Source organism: Zea mays, unplaced genomic scaffold (assembly GCF_902167145.1).
Source record: "Zea mays cultivar B73 unplaced genomic scaffold, Zm-B73-REFERENCE-NAM-5.0 scaffold_153, whole genome shotgun sequence".
NCBI lineage: Eukaryota > Viridiplantae > Streptophyta > Magnoliopsida > Poales > Poaceae > Zea > Zea mays.
In genome coordinates, this window is record NW_023366770.1 from 40,053 (window position 1) to 61,277 (window position 21,225).

A 21,225-nucleotide genomic window follows, 5' to 3' on the forward strand; every position below is an offset into this window, starting at 1 on the left:
TCAATAAGTCTGACCTTACCTGAAAACGAGATTCATGAAGAAGCCCAAAAAGTGCCGGGCTTAGTGCAGCCCAGTTCCTAGCCAGTGTTCAGTTATTTTTTCAGAGCTGTCCTCCTTCCCTTTAAGCTGCTCTCTATTTGAAGCCAAAGTCACTATTTCTATCTTTCCTGTTATTTCGTACCTAGTAGTATATATGGAGAATACCAAAAAGCTATCAATTACGCATAGGAGTTGTATAAAAAAGGGCCCTGACTTGTTGAAGTGCTTATTTTTTAGAGAGATTGACTTTTCTTTCAAAAGGATACATCAACCTGTAGTGAACCGGGCCACCGAGCTTGCTTTTACCGCTCTTACAGCTCTCTCTCTTCTTTTTTTTGGTAGTTTGGCCAGGAAAGAGAAAGAGGAATGTACCCATTTCTATTTATCCATTCTAATAGAAAGTACCCAAAATGTTTTTTAATGTATGGAGCAGGCGTATGAGTTGATATCTTCAAGAGTCAAATCCTTTTCTTGCCCACCCAAAAGAAAAAAATCGTTACGAGCATCTCCAAAATGGAATTGAAAAGCTCCAATTTCCATAATGGTAGCGGGGAAATACCCAGGGAAGAATCATTCTTTTAATCATCCAGATCTATCAATTTGCGAATTCAATAAAAAACGGACTGATCCTCGGAATACACCATTATCTTTCGAAGTGCGTAGTCAATACTATGTTATATTATATTCAAAGAAACAAGTAAAAGAGTAAAGGCTTCGCCCTTCAATACCACACTTCCAATCTAAATTCCTACGAGATTGACGTTCGAAGAAAAAGACATGGTTTGATAGAAACTTTAAGTGGGTATCAAATAAGCTGGAATGAATGGTATCAATTTCTTCTTTTCTATACTGAATCTGCTTCGGTATCTCTTTCTTCCTTCCCTTCTGTAAACCAAGCAGTGACTAGCCTCTGGCACTCACTTTCCAAAGCACCAATTGACTTGCTTTCAGAACAACCCTGATCAGTTATACCGGAAATACCACCCGTACTACGTACGCCATTCCCAACGCGGAGCGCCTTTATTTTCGTATTGAACTCCGCTAGGAAGAAAAAGTTAGACCGTAGCCTAGTCACTCTTCTTTCCAATATACTTATAAATAATCGTGGCCGGCGCAAACCTAGCACCGCGTTGACATCTTCGCTTCAAAAGCTTTCATTTTATTTCTTTCAAAGGAACATGAACTAGGTTATTTACGGGAAGTCGTCCAGTCTAGGAGCACTCCCTTAGATTTGTAGAACGTGAACATGAGTGGTAGACTGAACACCCACACAATCTCTATTTGACAGAGCAACACCTTGAACGAAATCAAAATACTAAACAGAGTGGGTTACCGGCTCTACGACCCCATTCCGGGGCACTACTGTAGAGCTCTTTGGGCCTTCCATCTTTCTTTCGTCGTTTCGCACATAGATACAACTGTACTCTCTATTAGAAACTATATAATATAATAAAAATGGAAGTACTTTCGAGTAGTCTTACATTCACATCTTTAACTACTCGTTTTTTCCCGTTGCTAGCTAGCGTCTCACCTTCTTTTCCGAAAACGTAGGAACTAAAGAGGCCGGCCTTCGGCAAAGGGAAAGCGTGAAAGGATTTAAAAAAGGGGCTTTACTAAACTAAACTAATATAGAAATGGAAATCTGATAAAGATGCCTAGTCTGCGCTGTTAGAATCCATTGGAGAAAGGCTTGCTCACTTCTTCATCTGTGAGATACTCGTATTAGAATAATTTAGAATAATGGGATTGGACCTTGCTTCGATCCCCTCTTTAAGAGACTCCAGAAACTCGTTGACCCATAGATGTAATAGCCGAAATGAAACTCTTTTCCTTTACGCCATAGGAACTAGTATAGAATTATAAAAGAGGTCTTTCCTTTACGTCGTAAAGAGAAGCATGTGCCTTCCACCTATCCTTCCACGTATAGCTGGGCTTTAATAAAGAACGCATCGGGCAGCGAGCGGAAAAGAAAGTCGATTGAATCTTGGTAATTGAGTGAAGAAGCTCTCAGCGAAGAACAACCCGTAAATCTAGGAAGTATTGAATCGGGATCCGATCTCTTTTGGTACACTCGAGTCATAAGGTGTGTACAGACAGACAGGCTTCCTTTCGAAAGGCTAGGCACCATTTGGTCCAAAGCTCCTCATATGATGGGTATAGGGTGACGACCTTAATGAATCAAGTATTCAGGTGGCAGAGTTATTAGCTACATAAGCGCTAAAATTCCAGAATACTTATTGCCCTGGCTTCTATGATCAACCCCTGGCACATTTCGGTTTTGATCTGAGGCTATCCTGGTCTGCAGGACCCAACACAAGTATTCATCCTTTCCAATCTGAAAAAGGTGTTGCCGAAAGCTTACCCTCTTCCACACGGATGCTACAGCCGCTATCACTTTTGCAGGAGGGGAATTACAGAGTTCGCCTCTCGACATCTTGTTTGGTAAACGGAATTTTTACCCAGGCGCCCTAGTGTTGCCTAACCGTTCGGCCTCGGATGCGAGATCTTTAGCTACTTGTATCAATTTGCCACAGTGTGCTTAGATACAATGCGCTGGCAGCTGAGGCTTGGCAGGATGGGAGTGAATTAAATTAAGGTCGAGGGAGCAGGAAAGAGTTTGTTATTCGCTATTGGCTTAGTACGGCCTATACATAATAGGGCCATGACGGTTTTGGCAAGGCCTTGAACTTCATATATCCCTTTTTTACTCAATCCAGAATACCGATAAAGTCAGATTGAATCATTTTATCGACCTTTCCTTTGGATTTATTATCATAGGTAGTGTTCGAGATCGCCTCTGTGCGGTGAACGCTCGAATGTAGCTAACATCAGTTTTGTCCTCGCGTGGTTGTGAAGGAGATGCTGCTGCTGGATGGAATGCTTCCGGGGCGCCATGATCCTTCTATCAGGAATAATCGAGGGCACTGACTGACTGCATCAATCATCGCTCAGTGAGCTATTAATTGCCGCCAATAGCGCTTCGCTTGCATGCAAGGCGGCTAATAAAAGCGCCAGGTAGACGCGCGGAGATGCATTTTTAGTACAGGTGGGACAAGCTCTAGGGGAATAATCTCTTTCTTATTTCTTTCTTATTTCTTTCCCATGACGACTAGGAACGGGCAAATCAAGAATTTCACTTCGAATTCCGGACCTCAACATCCTGCTGCTCATGGTGTTTCACGATCAGTATTGGAAATGAACGGAGAAGTGGTGGAACGTGCGGAACCACATATTGGATCACTCCAGTGCGGCACGAAGCCGCTGACGCTGAGTAGGCTCCTATGCCGCTAGCACGGTGGAGTAGCGCATCATGAGCACCGGGCAAAGGGACGGTTGAGCAACTCAAGCGAACCGCTCTACCTGACTTTGGATAAAGATAGAAGGGAGAAGGTTGTGAAGGTGGCCTCGTTATCCACACATCTGGTCGGAGGACCGACCTGGGCGAGCGTAGGCGGGTCCTGGAGTGCCCGTCAAGGGCGCTAGCGCATACCCCGGGGTGATCATCACCACCTGCACCTCACATCTCGGCACAGTGGAACGTGTAACCCGCCTGCTGTCCAAGTCAACCACTTAATTTCCTGTAATTCATAGCGCCTAACAGAACGTAGCAGCAAGGGACAACCCACCCATACAGACAGCCTGCGGGGAGGATGGCACTACTGGCAAAGACCGTCTGGCGAAAACGCCGCAGGCGCGAAGCGTGGTGGGCCTGCGCCGGGGGAGCATAGGGAGGAAAGGGAGCCCGGACGGTGGAAGAGCCAGGGGAAGCCGGGTCATTTGACGGAAATGGAAGGTCCGAGCAGCTCATTCATTCTTGGAAAAAGAGGGGGGGAGCGGGCCAATGTATCAATGAATAGATACAGTCAACGGTAGACAGACAGCGCTGCCTACACGCGAATTAGCTTCCGAACAAGCAAGGGATTGAGCAACTAGCGCTAGGCGCATCCTCTTGCTGGTCGAGCGGTCTCAATTTCACTACAGGATTTGCGAATGAATGCTGGGCCACCTCAAATGGCGTGAGCCGCATGCGGGGAGACCCGCACGTACGGTTTTCAGGGGGATCCGGCCGGCGCCCACCCGACTAGAGGGACTGAGAAATTAATCGAGTACAAAACTTATCTTCAAGCTTTACCTTATTTTGATCATTCAGAGGGCGATCGCGGAGTCACTGAATGAAGTCCTCCCTTTCTTTCGGGGGTGCTGACCCGCTGCGAGGCAGATATGACTAAGTGACATATTGAATATGGCGACGACTACAGCATGTCGTAGAAGGAGATAAGAGGTGGAGCCAACGACCCACTAAGACTCACGTATCTACAACTACATTCCCGAGCGGCAGTCAAACGGAGGCGTGAATGCAAGATGCCAGCGGAATGATCGACCGGACAGAGGCTAGGGCTGCTTTCTTCCCACCACGTCCTTCCTTGTGTGTCGGAGATATAAAGCGAGTGCACCGGAAAAGAAGGGGAACAGAGTCGATCTATTCCATGGCGAAGCATCCGAAGCATAACTGCACACTCACACGATCTTTGCCGAGAGATAGGAGCATTCGGTGGAACCGGTGAACTACACTTGCTTCTTGATAGATGTGTGGGACAGAGGGCTCGTGGTACCTGCTGCCCACCCTTCCTCCGCTTTGATAACCGTGTGAACGGAGAGTGGGCAGAGCAAAAGGGAAGGAGGTCCTCATACGGAGTCGCACACTTGAGCAGTGCGGGAGACTGGAGAATGGGTCGAGTAAACTCCCTTAGGGCCGATTAAATCACAGACGAGGTTCTTTATTTTTTCTTTTATATTTGGAGAAAAAAGAAAGGCAGAGGTAAATACTTCGAAGAGGCGGCTCGGTAGGGATGGAATGGTCAATCGTCAAGTCAAGGATGACTTCTTTGTTGGCGAAACGATGGGGGAGAGAAAGCACGCCAGTGATTCTCTGAGCCGGTCTTCATTTCCAACGCCTCGGGAAACAGGTCGAGATAGATGACAGCACCTTTTTATCCTCTTCCTTACCGGGAAGGCGCACTTCTCTTCTTCTTCTGGCCTTCACCTCCTGCCCGGCCCGGAAATAGAACCCAGCCCCCTTTCTGATCCATTCATTTCTGCAAGCAGGCGGGATCCAGAGCTAAGCCCCCCTCCTATTCGAAGCCGGGTGTGGCCTCGCCCTTTTGCTCTTCCTTCGGTTTGGCTCCACGAAGGCGCCGCCTAGACTAGGAGCCCCACTCATATTCAAAAGGCGCCCAGCTTTCAAGACGATGATAATAAGTAGTTAGGCTGCCATTATTCCAATATCATGGAATAGCATGGCCCGGGGCTAAGGTAACTCCAGTGGGAGAGCCGTGTTATGGGTGACCTTATTGCACGGTTCAGAGAGCACTTGTGTATGTGATGCAAGTGAACGTGTACGAAAAAGCTGTCGTAAAGTTTCGTTGTTCGTTCCGTCGTTGACCCTATCTATGTTTCTACGATGGCCCAAGAACACGCTCATTCTTCAGCCGTAGAGAGACTTTTGAATTGTGAGGTACCATTACGAGCTCAATATATACGAGTGTTATTCTGTGAAATAACTCGAATTTCAAATCATTCACTTGCTTCAACTACTCATGCTATGGATGTGGGAGCATCAACTCCGTTCCTTTGGGCTTTTGAGGAGCGGGAGAAATTGTTGGAATTCTATGAAAGAGTCCCGGGAGCCAGGATGCATGCCAGTTTCATACGACCTGGTGGAGTGGCACAAGATCTGCCTCTTGGCTTATGTCGAGATATTGATTCCTCCACACAACAATTTGCTTCTCGTATCGACGAATTAGAAGAGATGTCAACCGGCAACCGTATCTGGAAACAACGATTAGTGGATATTGGTACTGTCACTGCACAGCAAGCAAAGGATTGGGGATTCAGTGGTGTAATGTTAAGAGGTCGTGCGACATGAAGACATTGATAGCAATATGGGGGAAGTTCCCATCAGGCAACAACGGTTCTGCCCGACCCTACAAAAGCATGCATATGTTGTCAGTGAAGATTTTGTGTGAAGCCTTGGAGACGACGTACCCGGGGCTAGGGTGAGCTGAGGGGGGACAGCGTAAGTGAGCGAATGTGTGTAAGCCCAGTCAAAGATTCCTATTCTAGGCGGGCCATCAACCTTCGAATGGTGTTGGTCCTACGGACCGTGAACGGATTCGCCTCTGGCCTCTGGGCACGTCGGAACCGCATGAGTTCACCGGGGTGGAGCACGGTCCGCCAAAATCGGCATAGGTTAGGTGCTATTGATGGAACATGGTAAGCCCATCTTTCTCCATATGAAAGTGCTGCGGGCACATAGAGATGTGGGTAGAGGAAGTCTCAAAAAGCGAAGGCCGAGCTGTAGGTCACGTGACCTGCACCGAAAAGGTGGCTGACTGGGCTTTCTCCTGGATCAAAGCAGATCAGCTCGCCAAATTCGTTGATCGAATCGGGCGCCCCGGAACGTCGAATGAAAATACGTGGTCTTTCTACAACCCTATTTATATGATAGGCCCGGCCCCTTTCCCCCTATCCCTCCCTTATGTTTAGGAGCGGGATCTGCCCAAGAACGACCTGTGGTGGTACGGACTCCGCAAGCGTCCCGCACCCTCTGAGAAAGAAACTCCTCAACCATCACAAGATAAAGAAGTATGACGCTCTGTGTCTGACTCTATTGGTCATAGTTCCTTGCTGTTGCGGCCGGTGCTCGTTTGCGCGCGTGTGAACCACCAGATCATAAGGAAAGATGCCTCTCGGGGCATCTGAGAATGATTCGAGCCGTATGAAGGGAAACTCCCACGTACAGTTTGTTTTGGGGGGGAAGGAGCCCGACAGGGTCCCCCCACTGACTTGGCCCGGGCCTAAGTGAAAGTGAAAAAGTGAAGTGGTGGGCCTACCCATCCCAACCTGGGGTATGCTGGGATTCGCGAAGAGCAGCACCTTACGATGTTCATGACCAATCGGATCTTGACGTACCAGTAGGTACCAGAGGAGATCGCTATGATCGTTACTGTATTCGTATCGAAGAGATGCGACAAAGTGTTCGGATCATTGTGCAATGTCCTAATCGAATGCCTAGTGGCATGATCAAAGCCGATGATCGTAAGCTATGTCCTCCATCACGATCTCGAATGAAACTATCCATGGAATCGTGCGCCGTGTGAAACGTAGATCATCGCCGTTCTTAACCGAGACTCAGGTTAAGCTCCGTCTCGGAACCGTCGTGGGGTTAGGAGTAAAGCATCCCGAGGTTGGCGCATCTCGTTGGGCGTGGAGAAGCATTGGGAACCCCAATATCTTTCTTCGGAGTAGTTTCTTTTCCCGTCCCCTCGCCCCGGCATAGCGCTTCGCTTCCGGTTCTTCGGAAGAATCAACTGACTTCTCCCTTCTTCATTGATCCGGGGGAAAGGGAACCGTCTACCAGTTGGGAAGCTAGACATCAAGGTTGTGGCTTGATGAGGATAACTAAGCTGACACGCCGGAGTTGGCTGCTGGCACAACAGGGTGGTGCCTTACCGCACCGCAGGCGCACGCGCGGTAGCGTTCGTGGTGGTGCTTCAGGATTCCAATGTACTGCGTCCAAGATCAGAACGAGCTTGCCGGCGGACCACTGCCGTCCCATTCTTTAGTGAGCTGGAGCGCTGCCATCTTATCCACGGAAAACGCGTCAAGCTATCGCTTCGGGTCGAAGCACTAAAAAAAGAAAAGGACTGGGAAACGCGGCGGCATAGGAACCACGGGAACCCAGGAGGGAGAAAGACGATGTACGGGATACGGGATCCTCGTAGTAGGCTGGACCAAAATCCAGCCGAGAGAGGGCAGCCTTTAGAAGCAACAGGTTGGGAAACCAAGAGAAGGTCTTATCTTCTTCCCGGCACAAAAAGAGGGATTAGCATTATTGACCCCATGAGAAAGCACTAACACCTTCGGCTCCGCGCACTGGGAAAAGGCTTCCGCGACAGGAAACCGGCTACTAGTTAGGAAGTGAACATAAGGTATCAAGAGGTCCCTCACAGTCAGGTGCGATGCAATTGCCCCCTATTAGTCAAGTACCCCTCTTCCTATTTTGTTTAGGGGTTAAAATGGCTTGATGAACCCTTCCGTTCACACGCACCGGCCCCATTCACTTGCAACTCGTAGAGGCTGTAAGTAAAGTAAACAGTGCCCCACTAAATTCAAAGTGACGGTGGGGTTGAAAGACGAGAGTGCCTACCCCCGAGCCGAGAGTGCCCGCCCTTTCTGTCAAGTAGGCTACTTTTTCCGGAACGCAGTCCGGAATAAGCGTTCCTGTGTATATAGACATCTTCGATGCTGTCATTTCGAAATGTCCGCTTCCTCTTTCACCTCCCAAAAAGCAAAGTTGGCTTGACGAGCGCAGATGAGGAAGCGGGAGCAATAAAACCAAGAATCTCTTTCTTTTCCAAATACTTACTTTATTAAGATTAAGTTAAGGGGCAAAGAGAAGCGCTTTCGCTACTGAGAAAGCGAATGGTCAGCGCGAGGGTTCGACGACTTAGCCGAGCGTTAGCGAAGCGTCATTCTCATATCATAGCGAGGCGCTTCGAATTAGCGAAGCGCTGTAGTAGCGTCGGAGACTATGTGCTATAATGCTGAACTAAGGACGTTCCGCCTTATCTATAGAAGCAGTCAACTGAGTTCTGAACGAATGGGATCCTTAGTGGGTAATGGCTCAATCAATCTATAGATGGAAAGCCTTATGATGGGAAACTACCACGTTAGGTTTGGAGAGAGATGGGACCTGTTATAGTTTAGGGGGAGCAGATGCAAGCTTTTTCTTTCCATAGCCGGCCAAATGACTACCGGATCATCGGTCTACTCTACCTCAATTCACCATTTCGAACTTTATACAGAAGGTTTTTCCGTACCAGCTCCTTCTACCTATACCGCAGTTGAAGCACCTAAAGGTGAATTTGGTGTCTTTCTTGTCAGTAATGGGAGTAATCGTCCCTACCGTTGTAAAATAAGAGCACCTGGCTTTGCCCATTCACAAGGACTCGATTCTATGTCCAAACATCACATGCCAGCAGATGTAGTCACCATCATAGGTACTCAAGATATTGTGTTTGGAGAGGTAGATAGATAGGACGTAGTCTTGCTCGATCAGGACCCTTGCTTTATTGCGAGCCAAAACAGCTGCGCTATTCAGTTCTACATCTTTTTTTACATTTAAAGAAATGTGAAAATGCAGCCCTTTAGTTTTAGTTACAGATGTGAAAAAAGTAAATATCTCTCTGTCTGTGTAGGTTCGGTTTGTTCTTATCGATCCATTTCTTCGAGTGTGGGTGTCCTACGCTACTTCCGTTCATGTTTACGTTCTCAAAAGACCTTGGAAAAACCAACGCCGACCAAAATCCAAGTCTCCCTTTCTCTTTTGGGAGCAGAGCTGAAAAAGATGGAAATATGTGCTATGTGGAATCACCGTATCTTTCACTTTGGGCTTGACCAAGCAAGCCCAGGCATCTTCAAGAACTTTTAGTTCAACAACGCGAAAAGGAAATCCAATTTCGGTAAGACTTTGTCTGATCTCCATGCGTCTCGTGGTGGCCGCCTTACCCATTTTTCTAGTTCTAGTAATGTGGTTTGGGTCCCAGGGGTCTCTTCCTATCGATCCCCATATTCTGGAGGCAGTCAAGGGAAGTTTCGTACGGCAGGGGGTGCTTACAATTTGCCGGCTCCTGGGGTTCGATATGCCCGTTTTCATTATTATTCTGGCAGCCAAAATATTCTATAAAATACTGTTTTGGTTGTGGGGAATTTGACTATGTCCGGGACATACAACAATATTGTTTTCGATGTAAGGAACCTTACGAAAATTCCAATTGAAAACAATATTGTTTTTATTTATGCAGCTGTTTTTTGAGTATGGGAAACGTCCTCAGTTCTTCGATTCATTTTCCGATCGGTAATATTTCCTGGTGTAGGTTTCTCATAGGAAACCGAGGCCCACCAACCGTATACTTGTTGGTTTGGTGGGGAAAGAAGAGTGGGTAAGTGGGCTTCTTTCAAGGTTCGTACATATCCTCAACTTCGACCTGCAGAGCCAAATTATCTTACTTTTACCAGCTTATTGCGCGTATTCTGACAAGTGATTCGATCTCATCATCACCATAATTGTCGTTGTCATCTAGATTGCTTTCTTCACAATCCTCGTCGTAACTGGCATATGTTTAAAGAGGGGCCTCCTCTCCTGCTTCCTGCAACAAAAACAACAAGAGAAGTGGAGTTTTCTATCAGAACAAGACTATTACATACATCAAGTATTATCAATAATCAAAAAGACTCTAAAGAGTAAGACGTACATAAAAATCGTCTTCTGTTTGAGAGTCGAATTCAACGACCTTCCGGGCAGTTATACTCGGGTACGGCTTGGAAGGCTTAGCGCCCTTAACCTGACAATTTAAGTTCCCTATTTATTGATTCGATTCCCCATTTCCTGGACAAACAACCAGGGTAGCTACTTGGTGAGTTATACTTTGTACTCTTCGGTGGCTTAGGAAGACAACATAGCATTGATTATGAGTCAACATTTTTCCCATGTTTAAGATAGTGAAAGCTTAAAACATATCTTCTCTTTCCCATCAAGCTAGGCTAGGCAAGGTGCGCTTCCTTTCTGTAAGAAGAGAGTAGCAACGTTGTAAATTCATTGTTCACCACACTCTCTGTGAACTATCATCGGTATTTAGATGTGTAAGAAAAATTACGATTGAAAGCGAGTCAGGTTTAGCTCGTACAGAAGTCCAAACTTCAAAACTTGATAAGAGAAGTCCTAACCTATCGTCCAAAATTACTTGCTTGCGGCAGCTCAAACGAAACTGCATGGGCAATCATAACACCGCTGCTACATTTCAAAGTTCCGGGATCGGTGGCTAAACCTACAGAAAGAAAGGTTGTCCGTAAAAGCGAAGATCAATATAGAGATGCTCAGCAATAGCCTATTTCCTTTACCGAGACTATTCCGTCTCAAAGTGAATCTGCACTACTTTTGATTTGATTTGATACAGACTGAAAGAAATGCATGCTCAAATTCAAAAACGAACAATCTCTTCCTTGGTGCTGAGATGGGCAGGCTCCTTCGCGACTTCGATCCGTCCATTCTATTCCATCACTACTTCAGTACTTCAGATCTCGTCCGTCGGTAGTGAAAGAAATCAGTTCTCTTCCCGCTCCAGCTCAATAGCATGTGCTTTCCTGGCACTTGGAAATCCGGAACATCTGAATGAGTGGAGTGAACCAAGAGAGGCACTGCTCCAGTGGAGGGTTCATGGCCATACCATAGAGTGCTTTAACTGGAGAGGATTGCAGAAGTGATGAGCCGAATTGTACCAAGCCAATGGCAACCACTTAACCCACTGTTTTGGAGTAGAACTTACTGAGCACCTGAGATACATCTCAAGACACTGATTCATTCACTCTTTCAGTCTGCCCCTCAGTCTGAGGGTGATAGGCAGAGCTCAACTGCAACTTAGTGTCCAATAGCTTGCCCCTCCAAAAGGAGCTAGTGAACACCCTGTCCCTGTCAGATACAATAGTGGCTGGCACTCCATGCAACTTCCCAATATTGTTTAGGAAAGTGGTAGCAACTGAAGCAGCAATGTAAGGATGTTTAAGAGGTCAAAAATGGGCCTATTTGTCTGTCTACCACTACTAATATAAATAGAACAGAGAGCCCTTCCGATTTAGTCCGGCCCTCAATCCATAGATATATCTTTCCAAGCTCCATCAGGTCTATTTGTGCCGGTGCCGGGCTGCCATCTCATCTATGATGAAGAATCTCTTGTCATACCAACTCGTTTACTCGCTGGCACTCAAAGAAATGCAATTGCAAAAGAAATGGTGATTGGTGCGTTGCTTAGGGGGCTTTCTGCTTTCGATGGTACAACCCAAGTCGACTACTTACCATAATAACCAGTGCTGGGCTCTCTCGCGATAACAACCCACTTCGTTGCGCCTTTTTTCTTGATGGGTATGGGTGATCTTTGGGGCGGGTTAGGGTTCCGGATCAGGCAAAAGTAAGAATTAAAAACGGATACTTTTGAATGCTTGGGTTGCTTTGATTGAATCGATTGATTCACCCTTGGCCAGAGAAGAAGATAGGGAATTCCATAGAGTCTTGAGAGTAGAAAGCAGCTGATATAGATGCCACCCCACCAAATAAATCGTAGGTAGAATGAAAGTAAGTGATTACTGTAGTGCCATGCATTTGGGATTACAGTGCCAAGCATTCGTGCTGGGATTTGAGACAGTGCCAATCTCATCTCGAACTATTACTAGCAAATAAATCATAGGTAGAAGGAATCTCAGTGATTACAATTACAGCAGCGCCACGCCAGTAGAGTAGATTCCGTTCGTTCTAGCAATCATGCCAGAACTCACTGATCCATGTGCTCCCAGAAGGAAGGATCTCGTTCCCATAGCATAGCCTATAATGAATGTGGCTTTCCCCCCCATCTCCTATCTATAGCTTCTATAGCTTATAGCTGGAATGACCTATATGACCGGAACCACCTAAACATCTATATGACCGGAACGGAACCTCAACCTATATGTATATGACCGGAACCTAAACAACCTACTGGACTTGCTTTGCTACTTGAGCCTAAGCTATATGATCTGAACCAACCCTATCGGGACTAGATCCTGTCTACGGACTTGATCCTGTCATGTCAACGGACTTGCACTTGCCTGTCAATCTTGACGGACTTGATTGTTTCAATACGTCAATCAATACGGATTCTCTTTCCTGTGGAAATGCTATCTACCTGGAAGGAAGGTTTGTTTCCCGAAGGAAGGAGATGGAGATTCTTTCGCTGGAGAGATACTTTCTCATTGGAGAGGAGATACTTTCTCTTTTCGGGCTCGAAATCTGTCCTGTCGATTTCTCTGATTTAAGGGCGCAAGCACAATACTGCACTCTCCCTGCTTGCTCGCCCGATCCGTCGATCTTCTCGAGAGGAGCAGTTCAAATCACCCTGTACGGATCCATTGGGATCACCTAGAGCCGCGAGTCCAGTTGAGTGAATCCTTTCAGGCTGGATGGATGCGGTGGGCTAGCTCTGCTCTCTTCTCGAAATTGCATATTGCATAGAGTAGTATTGTACGAAACGATATCTCGTAACGGAAGGATGGAAACCAAGAGAAAGAAGACAGCTCTATCTCAGAAGTGAGCTCCGTCTCACAAGTTAGCTCCGTCGACACCTCGAGCTATTCAAACGAGTGTTCAGTCATCAGATCTCAATATCGGGTTGGGAATCTTTCTAGACTAAAAAGTTTCGTTTTCGTGGGTCGGTGTCAAGTCTATCTCTCATGTTGCTCCTCAGAAAACGCGTAGAATAGTAATGTCATTGGCCCACTAGATAAGGATGGGACAAACGCTCTAGTCTATGCGTTAGAAGGCAACTAGTATTTTTGGTTATTTTGGGAGGGAGTCTTTTTCTGTCTTGAGGGTTGGTTTGATTGGAAATCGAAATGCCTCAACTTGATAAATTGACTTATTTCTCACAATTCTTCTGGTTATGCCTTCTCCTCTTTACTTTTTATATTCTCTTTTATAATAATAATAATGGAATACTTGGAATTAGCAGAATTCTCAAACTACGGAACCAACTGCTTTCGCACCGGGGGAACAAGATCCGGAGCAAGGACCCTAATAATTTGGAAGATATCTCGAGAAAAGGTTTTAGCACCGGTCTCTCATATATGTACTCCAGTTTATCCGAAGTATCCCAATGGACCGTCGACTATTTGGGAAAAAGGAGGAAAATCACTCTGATCTCAGATTTCGGAGAAATAAGTGGCTCACGAGGAATGGAGAGACAGATTCTCTATTTGATCTCGAAGTCCTCATATAACACTTCTTCCAGTCGGATCACTTGTTGGAAAAACATAATGCTCACACATGTTCCACACGGGCAAGGAAGCATAATCTAATGAACTTAGATTCTTTTCTTTCTATAGGACTGAGGATCCTTGCCTAGATCCAGAAAAAGTTGGATGCGCCGGAAGCTGAAGCGGAAATGCAATTCTCGGGTGAGGAAAGGGTTGTCTCAGGTACGCCTGGGGCAGGATTGAATCGATGTACCTAAGCTAAACTTATAAGATTGAACCACCTATAGACGGAATTAGGAGAGCTGAGGTTTAATCCAAGACCAGGAAAGCACCAGCTATATCGAAGCCCAATGCCAAGCAAAGCCCTAGACGGAAAGTGAAGAAATTGGCTTCAAGCTTCGCCCTTAACCCAAGATGAGGTGGAGCCTTACCCCGACACAAGGTGGGACCCTCCCATTAGGATAGTGGGCTTAGTCAGACCAACATAGGTTGTCAACCAAAAAGGAGAAGCTCCCGTTATTGTTGGTTTATGGACCTAAGACGAGAGGATTGGGCTTAGAACAAGACCTTTCGGTGGATATGATCACATCTTCATGACAATAGGTGTACACCTTTGGCCTCACTCAAGGTAATGGGTGACCAAACCTAACGAGTCTAAACAAATTGGATCTTATTGTGTGACAAAAACTGAGATTGGGAATGCTTGGCAGGTATTTGAGTACCAGTAAATTAGGGAAATCAAACACATAAAGAAGTTTTCTTTCCAAGCCTGGTAACACCACACTTAAGTAAGTCGATTCAGATTAGCCAACAAGCGAATCCATTCCATTAACTCAGTCAACTCTTTCTGGTAAAAGTGCTCATCATTACTACTATATATAATATAATATAATATAATATAGTAAATTACAGACAACACTCAATGCTAATGAGTGGATCAAGTCATTTACTAGTCAATGAACTGACTAAACCCTGTCTGTTCTGGGAATTGACCCACTTAACTATACTCTTAGGGCAAGCCGCCCGGTGGTAATTAACTCCGTAAAATCTGTATCAGTCTTGAGGCAATTTGGAAATGCTAGACAAAGATATTAATCAGAGTCAGTCAATTCCCTAGCTACAGTTAATATGAAAAATCCCGGGTAGGTAATTCAAACACGCCCCACCCAATAGGTGAATCTTTCAAAGTGTGGGAAATCTCCCCTTTCTTCAATCCTAGAATCGATGCCTAAGAAAAAGGGTATATCTATTAAAATGCTCAACCCATTCATGCGATTCAATCCTCTGCTCTGATTCTATTAAAAAGGAAACACTCCACTAAGTCGTACACACTCCCCAATAAGTCTGGTAATTAATTCGTTCAAATCAATGCTCGGTGCAGCAGGTAATGTAACTTAATCAATCGCAAGCGGCAAAAGAACTCAAACTCAATCCACAATCCGTCTCGCTCGTCTGGGAAAGAAGAGCAGGCTGTTAGGCAAGCCGGCTTTAATACAACCTCTAGGGAAGCCAGGAAAGTTGGTATATACTTTGTACCAAGTACCAAACTTTTGAAACAGTTTGAATCCAATAAGGAAGAAATGAAAAAGCTAGGCCGAAGGATGAGATGGCATTTCAAGAGAATAGTCGATCAGTATGGCAGGAAGAGGTCTCTTTGTCAAATCCTCTATCATCTAAAGCTGGGTCAGAAACTTCCTTTAGGAGCAGAAGAATTTGCAGGCCGTAGGACAAAGCTTCCATTCTCGAATAAACTAGCCAAGTTTGAAAACACTTAAGAGGGCTGGGTATTGAAAGAGTCTGGCAGGAAGAAGTATAGTACCAAGCGGCAGTAAGCCTCGATTCGAATTAGCAGAGAGGTCAGTTTTAGGAGGTCGGTGTCCAGTGGAGTTCAGCGAGAAACTCAAAGTAATACATACCTATTTGTTGCGATGTGATTGCTTCGCACCTTTCAATATTTCTTTTACTTCTAGTGCTATCTTCCATCCGTTCCAGTTCATGGATCTTCTTCTTGTTGTAGAACGAGAATTGGATTGATTCCTATAGTTTAGTTCTCTATTTGCAAATTCATTACTTAATAACGATCTTATAGGCTTTGTCTTAGGCAGATCTGGAGCGACTGGATTGAACAGAAAGTACTCTCACACTATAGAAAAAAGTAAAGTCCACTAAAAGTACATGCACTCTTTTCTTACACTTATAGAGGTTCGAAGAAATGAGTAAAAGGTAGACTAAGTGATCAATCAAGATCTTGTCTCAAAACCTACTCTTAGAAGGCTCATTCCAGCAGCCTTAGCACAAGCAAGTAGACCGTCACAAAAGAGAATGAAATCAAAACCGGAGAATGAAATGCTTTACTTATAATACTAAGACAACCAGGCACTTCACTTCAGGCTTTGATCCGCGACTTACAGAACTGTTTTGCCTGACATTCAATCGTTTTCTTGTCTTTTTTTCTTCCCACTACTATATATAATATAACCTTTAGATTTTATACTCCATCCAACCACTCTCTGTTCCATTTCTCATTCCTTATTCCTGAAAGGATAGGTTCTTTATTCCAGCTGTTCGTTAGAATCTTAGCTCGAATTCAATGTTCGGATGCTCCATCCTTCGCGTCCAATCCCTGTCAGGAGGGGCAGCTTCCTCGAGTCCGGTCTCGGAAGCTGGGGCAAAATAGGCCAGTCTATCTGAGGGAACGGGACCTACAATCAGGATCTCTTCCGCGGATCTCTTGCCTTGCTTCTTGACTGGAACCTGGCACTTTTAGCGTGCATCTAGTCTGCATATCCCTTTCTGCAAATCTCTATTAGCTCTGCTGCAGAAGTGGAATGTGAGCTTGGGAATACCCTTCCGGTTTCCAGAATCCTAGCTTGATTTCTTGCGTTTAAAGGCAGGCTTGACCAACCACATCACATAAGCCAGCGCAGCGAGAAAACTGATTCTTCCACGGGATTCCGCTTCCTACGAAACATACGTTTTACGAATTAACGGTTACCAGTAGCGAGCGATCCTTTCCTACAAGGTAAGGCCATGGACAAAGGTTTTTTATCTACCCCAGCGGGGGCAGTTTTAGGAGTCTTTTTTCAATCCATCTTACTTTGAATCCGGGCTCGCCTTCACCTCGGTCAAGGGGTTGCCCTTTACCTCGTTCCATGGTCCTTTATCCCCTCCTTGCTTGCCTAGTTTTATTCCTTTCCGAGGCCCAAAAGCCAAGCATCACAATCAGAGGGTTAATCCTCCAACCAGAACCAACTTAACCTATGGATAGTCTCCGCCGGCCTAGGCGGAGATGGCCAACTGATAGATACTTATCCTGCCCAGCGGGTGCTACTTCTCTTCTTTCTCCTATTTGCTTTGCTTGACGGTGAAACCTATCGATCATATCCGGAAGTTGCTTAACACTACCCTCGAATGCAAGTCAGCTCTTCGATTCTCGAGAATCGGGGTGGGCCAGGTGATTATTTGATTTCCAATATGGATATAATGATGTGTAAGAACTGCACCACCGATATAGCACCCTTCCTCGGACTAAGGATATTCGTACTCCCAGTGCTCTTGCTTCCTTTGCACCCCGGCTCCGAAGGATCAGTAGGGAGGACTCCGGATGCCAGTATCGGAATGGAAACATTCCTCGAATGATATGATGGTTGTGATGCCCCGTTCGTGATACCCAGGGAAGGGGACTACATCATACTTCTCTGATCCAGTCCTTTCTTTATTGACAATATTTATTAGTTGACCACTTTACTAGGCTTTCCCTAACAAAAGTATTCCGAGTGACCACCCTATTGTCACTTTACTGTCCAGTTCGCGAGTCCCACTCACTTATTTTAGTCAAACCGACCCTAACTAAAACTAAGTTAAGTATAGTACTTTTCTCAATGCTGCCCGCCTCTCATCTGTTTTCTAATCAGCTTCTATCTTCTGTTCCAACCAAGGAAGCTCTTCTATTCAACCGGTTCGTATCGCCAGGCCCCTCAGGGGGTACGGTTTATCTAATCACACTGCTCGCTACTACAGGGATTCCTTCTCCTTGCCGAGTTGCAGGTGTTACCACCCTAGATATTCTATTTATTATTTGTATGCTGCCTTCTCTCCTTCATCTGGATTTTTGAGATGATTGTTATGTTAGTTCTTCCTTCTATGTTGTAAGGTGCAATCTCATCCGATGTTTGCCAGTTTGCCCGAGTCTTCCCGATTCTTATCCAGCCCAGCTAGATTGGACCAACATCAGCGGTGCTTCTATTAACCCTTGCTTCTCTACTATTCTTAGGTCTTAGGAGAACCCTATCTTCCATATTCCTAATCCTCAAGTACAGTAGGCCGCACTCTTCGATCCTTTGGTCCTAGAACACCTTTTGTCGTAAACTATACTCTACATTCCCCCTCGGTCTACTCCGCCAAAGTAGCGACAAGATTCAATTGCTGGTTCGATTCCAGCTCGCTATCCGACGGTTAATCCTTTAACCAGAGATCAGCATCCAAGGGTTATTCCTTGAACCAGTGCTTCCTATCGAATCGATCATTCTTTACTTACTTTATTAAGATTAAGTGGGCATCCCTCACTGAAAAGAGAATCAAGCAGGAAAACCCTAGGACGAGGGATAGTGATATTCCTTTCACCGAGCAAGAAACCATCTCTTTCTTTCACATATATATATCTATTTCAAGAAGTCCAATCCACCACTATCAATGGAGCACTCTACTCTATACTATTACCGAGTGAAGATTTCATCGGATCCGGCTTGCTTTCATTGAAGGACAAGAGCGGATAGTTCCCTTCCCTTTCTTCGATGAACCCTTATCTTTCGATAGAGAAGTACAGCGAGATGAACGATAAGTCGAACGACAGAACAACCTGATGTTACTGCATCAAGTAATTCAGATTGTCATATTGAGATTTTTTCCTTTTTTGTACTTATTATTCCAAGCCAAAAGGCTATGTTCTCCCCCATACAGCTCGCAAGGCTCATAACCTAACTGCTCTACTTACTTAATTCTTAATTCAGAAATTCAACAACCCTCCCTTGAAGGGCCAAAACAACAGCAGAGTAGCAGGTCAAAAAGAGAGAGAGAACTGAAACCGAAGATACTTGGGTTGGGAGAACTCTTCTACAGTACTCCATTAACAGAATAAAAGTATAGACCAATCAGCCTTCCTTATTGTCCAAGATCATTACTAAAGTGTTGGCCAACAGACTAGTACCAGTGGTGGATAGGAGAGTAAGTCCCAGACAGCTAAGATAAACTCCCGGGTAGTGTTGTCACTGCACAAGAGGTGCGTAACAGGTGTAAGCAAAGAAGAGAGCATAACACTGGATTTAGAAAACGAGCATATGATATGGTGAGACAACTTTCTCTTTTTTGAGGTGAGATGCTAGCCAGCCCTCTATTCATGGGTGAGATATCGACTTTACAGCGTTACCACGTACCAAATCGTTCACTCTATCAGGCAGCCGGAAGTGCATCTCTTCTTTTTGCAGGACTTCTTCCTAGCTCCGTGGAACGAAGAGTTGGAACGAATAGTAGAATGTTGGGCAGCAGGAAAGACTAGTTACAGAAAAGCCAGCCCCAGTTCATTCTGGCTATTGCATCCGTGGAATGCATAGTTAGCTCCGTTTTCAAGTCCCACCCTACCTACTTATTAGCTTGCCCTGTTTCTAATGCGCTGTGGACCTTGCTTGTTGGCTTCGTCGACCAATTCAATTCCTTGTGTCGGCTCCGATCTAACTAGTAAGAAGAAAGATAGATATATAGAATTGGGTGGGCAGAGTTGGCTTGCTTCCAAGAGAATAAACACCTGGCGACTCGAAAACATGATGCGCTAGGTTTCGATCAGTTAATCGAGATAGGCTGTACTTTTCATTCGATTTTGTTACCACGTGCTTTTCACTTCATGATCATGGCTCATTTTCCTAGAACACCACAAAAAATCTCCCTACCAGTTTTATGAGAGTGCTCAGTCAACTTCCTATAAGAGTTCTGCTTTTGCTAATCAAAGACAGACATCAATCCCTCATCCTACTCTGTCTGTCAGTCGGTTACTCAGTTCTGTTAGCTACTCACGTGGCTATACTAAGCTAAGATATTCCTCATTCTTGCACAGGACAGGACAGGAGAGGGGATTGCCTTAGCTACCGGTACCGAACTCCAATCAAACTAAAACGAAAAGCTTAACCGATTCTTGTAGAGTCCTTAGCATTAGATAATGCATGCGCACACAAGAGGAATGAACTTGCCTTCTAGTGATTTGGAAGGATTGAGTCGGCTGCCCCCAGCCTCGCCCCGCATCGCCCTCCGGGGGTAGTTACGCCAGTGGAACCAACTCACAAAGCAGCCCAAAAGCAGGAACTTTTCTTGATTGAATTGGTTTAAAGGTAATTCATCAATCCTTAAATTATTCCAGGATTCTTTTGGGATGCTATCCACCCTTTGATTTACGAATTGGCTATAATATTTACTCTGGATCCCTTCCAGCTGCAAGTCAAGAAGGATCCTTTGAAACATTTTAGGATTATACTCACAATTGGTTTGGGGGTTTCGTATTGCATTGCCCGCACTATCCATATCCTGGAACAGGATTGATTTGGCCATGGAAAGGGCCAGCTAAACGCCTAAGCTCTGAAAGTACGGATTGCTTCCCTTCATAGATTTTATTAGTTAATTTGAGAAGTTCCTCTGGGCTCCTGGTCCTTTCCAGATACTGCAAACTCAAATTATGAAATATGAGATCCCTGCTACTCAGAGTCAGAGACCCGAAAGGACGTGGTGGACTCCCTGGTTCCCCCTCATCTGCAGGAGAAATTGAAGAAGGTGCAGCCCCGCCCCCTGCGGAGTGACTCGGGGCCGGCGGTGGAGTAGTACCTGACTGGGTCGAGTAGGCACCCTCCTCAGGGCTAAGTGGCGGATCTAGAAAATAGTCTGAGCCGTCAAGAACTATTTCAGGGGGCAGACCCGAGTGCTCTATTGGAGCTTTGCCCTTGCCCTTATCTTGGGCTTGACAGGTAGACTATAAAGAGATTCAGTACAGCAAGCCTGACACTCATATTTATTAATATAATGGGGACCCAGAGAAAGATAATAGAGAGCCATCTGCCAATAGGCAGAATAGATTCCACACTCACTTCAGATTCTGGGTGGGTAAAGGGAAACGTGATCTCTATTCTGAGAGGGAGCGCGGTCGAGCATAGACTCGGCAACAACCAATACATCCAATACCACAGTAGGCCCACGTACTACAGCTTAAATGTACTGTATGTGCCATCATAAACCATTTCAGTCGTAGTACCTAACCTACCAGGCACTTGTTTGCCACCAAGATAACCTAATTAACGTGAAACCAAC

The 21,225-nt window shown here is 45.5% G+C and overlaps 2 protein-coding genes across 2 annotated transcripts; both read left to right on the forward strand.

The window, feature by feature from the left end:
• Nucleotides 1-1,952: 1,952 nt before the first annotated feature.
• On the forward strand, nucleotides 1,953-9,268 carry LOC118473865 (NADH dehydrogenase [ubiquinone] iron-sulfur protein 2-like). The gene is made up of 5 exons (XM_035963640.1): nucleotides 1,953-3,284; nucleotides 4,122-4,190; nucleotides 5,488-5,953; nucleotides 6,942-7,185; nucleotides 8,877-9,268. Exons 1-5 carry the CDS (start codon nucleotides 3,142-3,144, stop codon nucleotides 9,137-9,139), a joined length of 1,185 nt encoding a protein of 394 aa, XP_035819533.1. The 5' UTR covers nucleotides 1,953-3,141; the 3' UTR covers nucleotides 9,140-9,268.
• Nucleotides 9,269-11,121: 1,853 nt separating this feature from the next.
• Nucleotides 11,122-14,100, forward strand: LOC118473866 (putative ATP synthase protein YMF19). Its single transcript, XM_035963641.1, has one exon. The coding sequence runs from the start codon at nucleotides 13,522-13,524 to the stop codon at nucleotides 13,981-13,983; it is 462 nt and encodes a 153-aa protein (XP_035819534.1). The 5' UTR covers nucleotides 11,122-13,521; the 3' UTR covers nucleotides 13,984-14,100.
• The last annotated feature ends 7,125 nt before the right edge of the window (nucleotides 14,101-21,225 follow it).

Excerpts from the sequence above, each read along its gene's own strand:
- LOC118473865 (XM_035963640.1), top strand. The coding sequence starts at position 3,142 with ATGACGACTAGGAACGGGCAAATCAAGAATTTCACTTCGAATTCCGGA. Across the intron at positions 4,191-5,487 it reads CCTTATTTTGATCATTCAGA|CTATGTTTCTACGATGGCCC; the intron begins GGGCGATCGCGG and ends CGTTGACCCTAT. Across the intron at positions 5,954-6,941 it reads GTGGTGTAATGTTAAGAGGT|CCTGGGGTATGCTGGGATTC; the intron begins CGTGCGACATGA and ends TACCCATCCCAA.
- LOC118473866 (XM_035963641.1), top strand. The coding sequence starts at position 13,522 with ATGCCTCAACTTGATAAATTGACTTATTTCTCACAATTCTTCTGGTTA.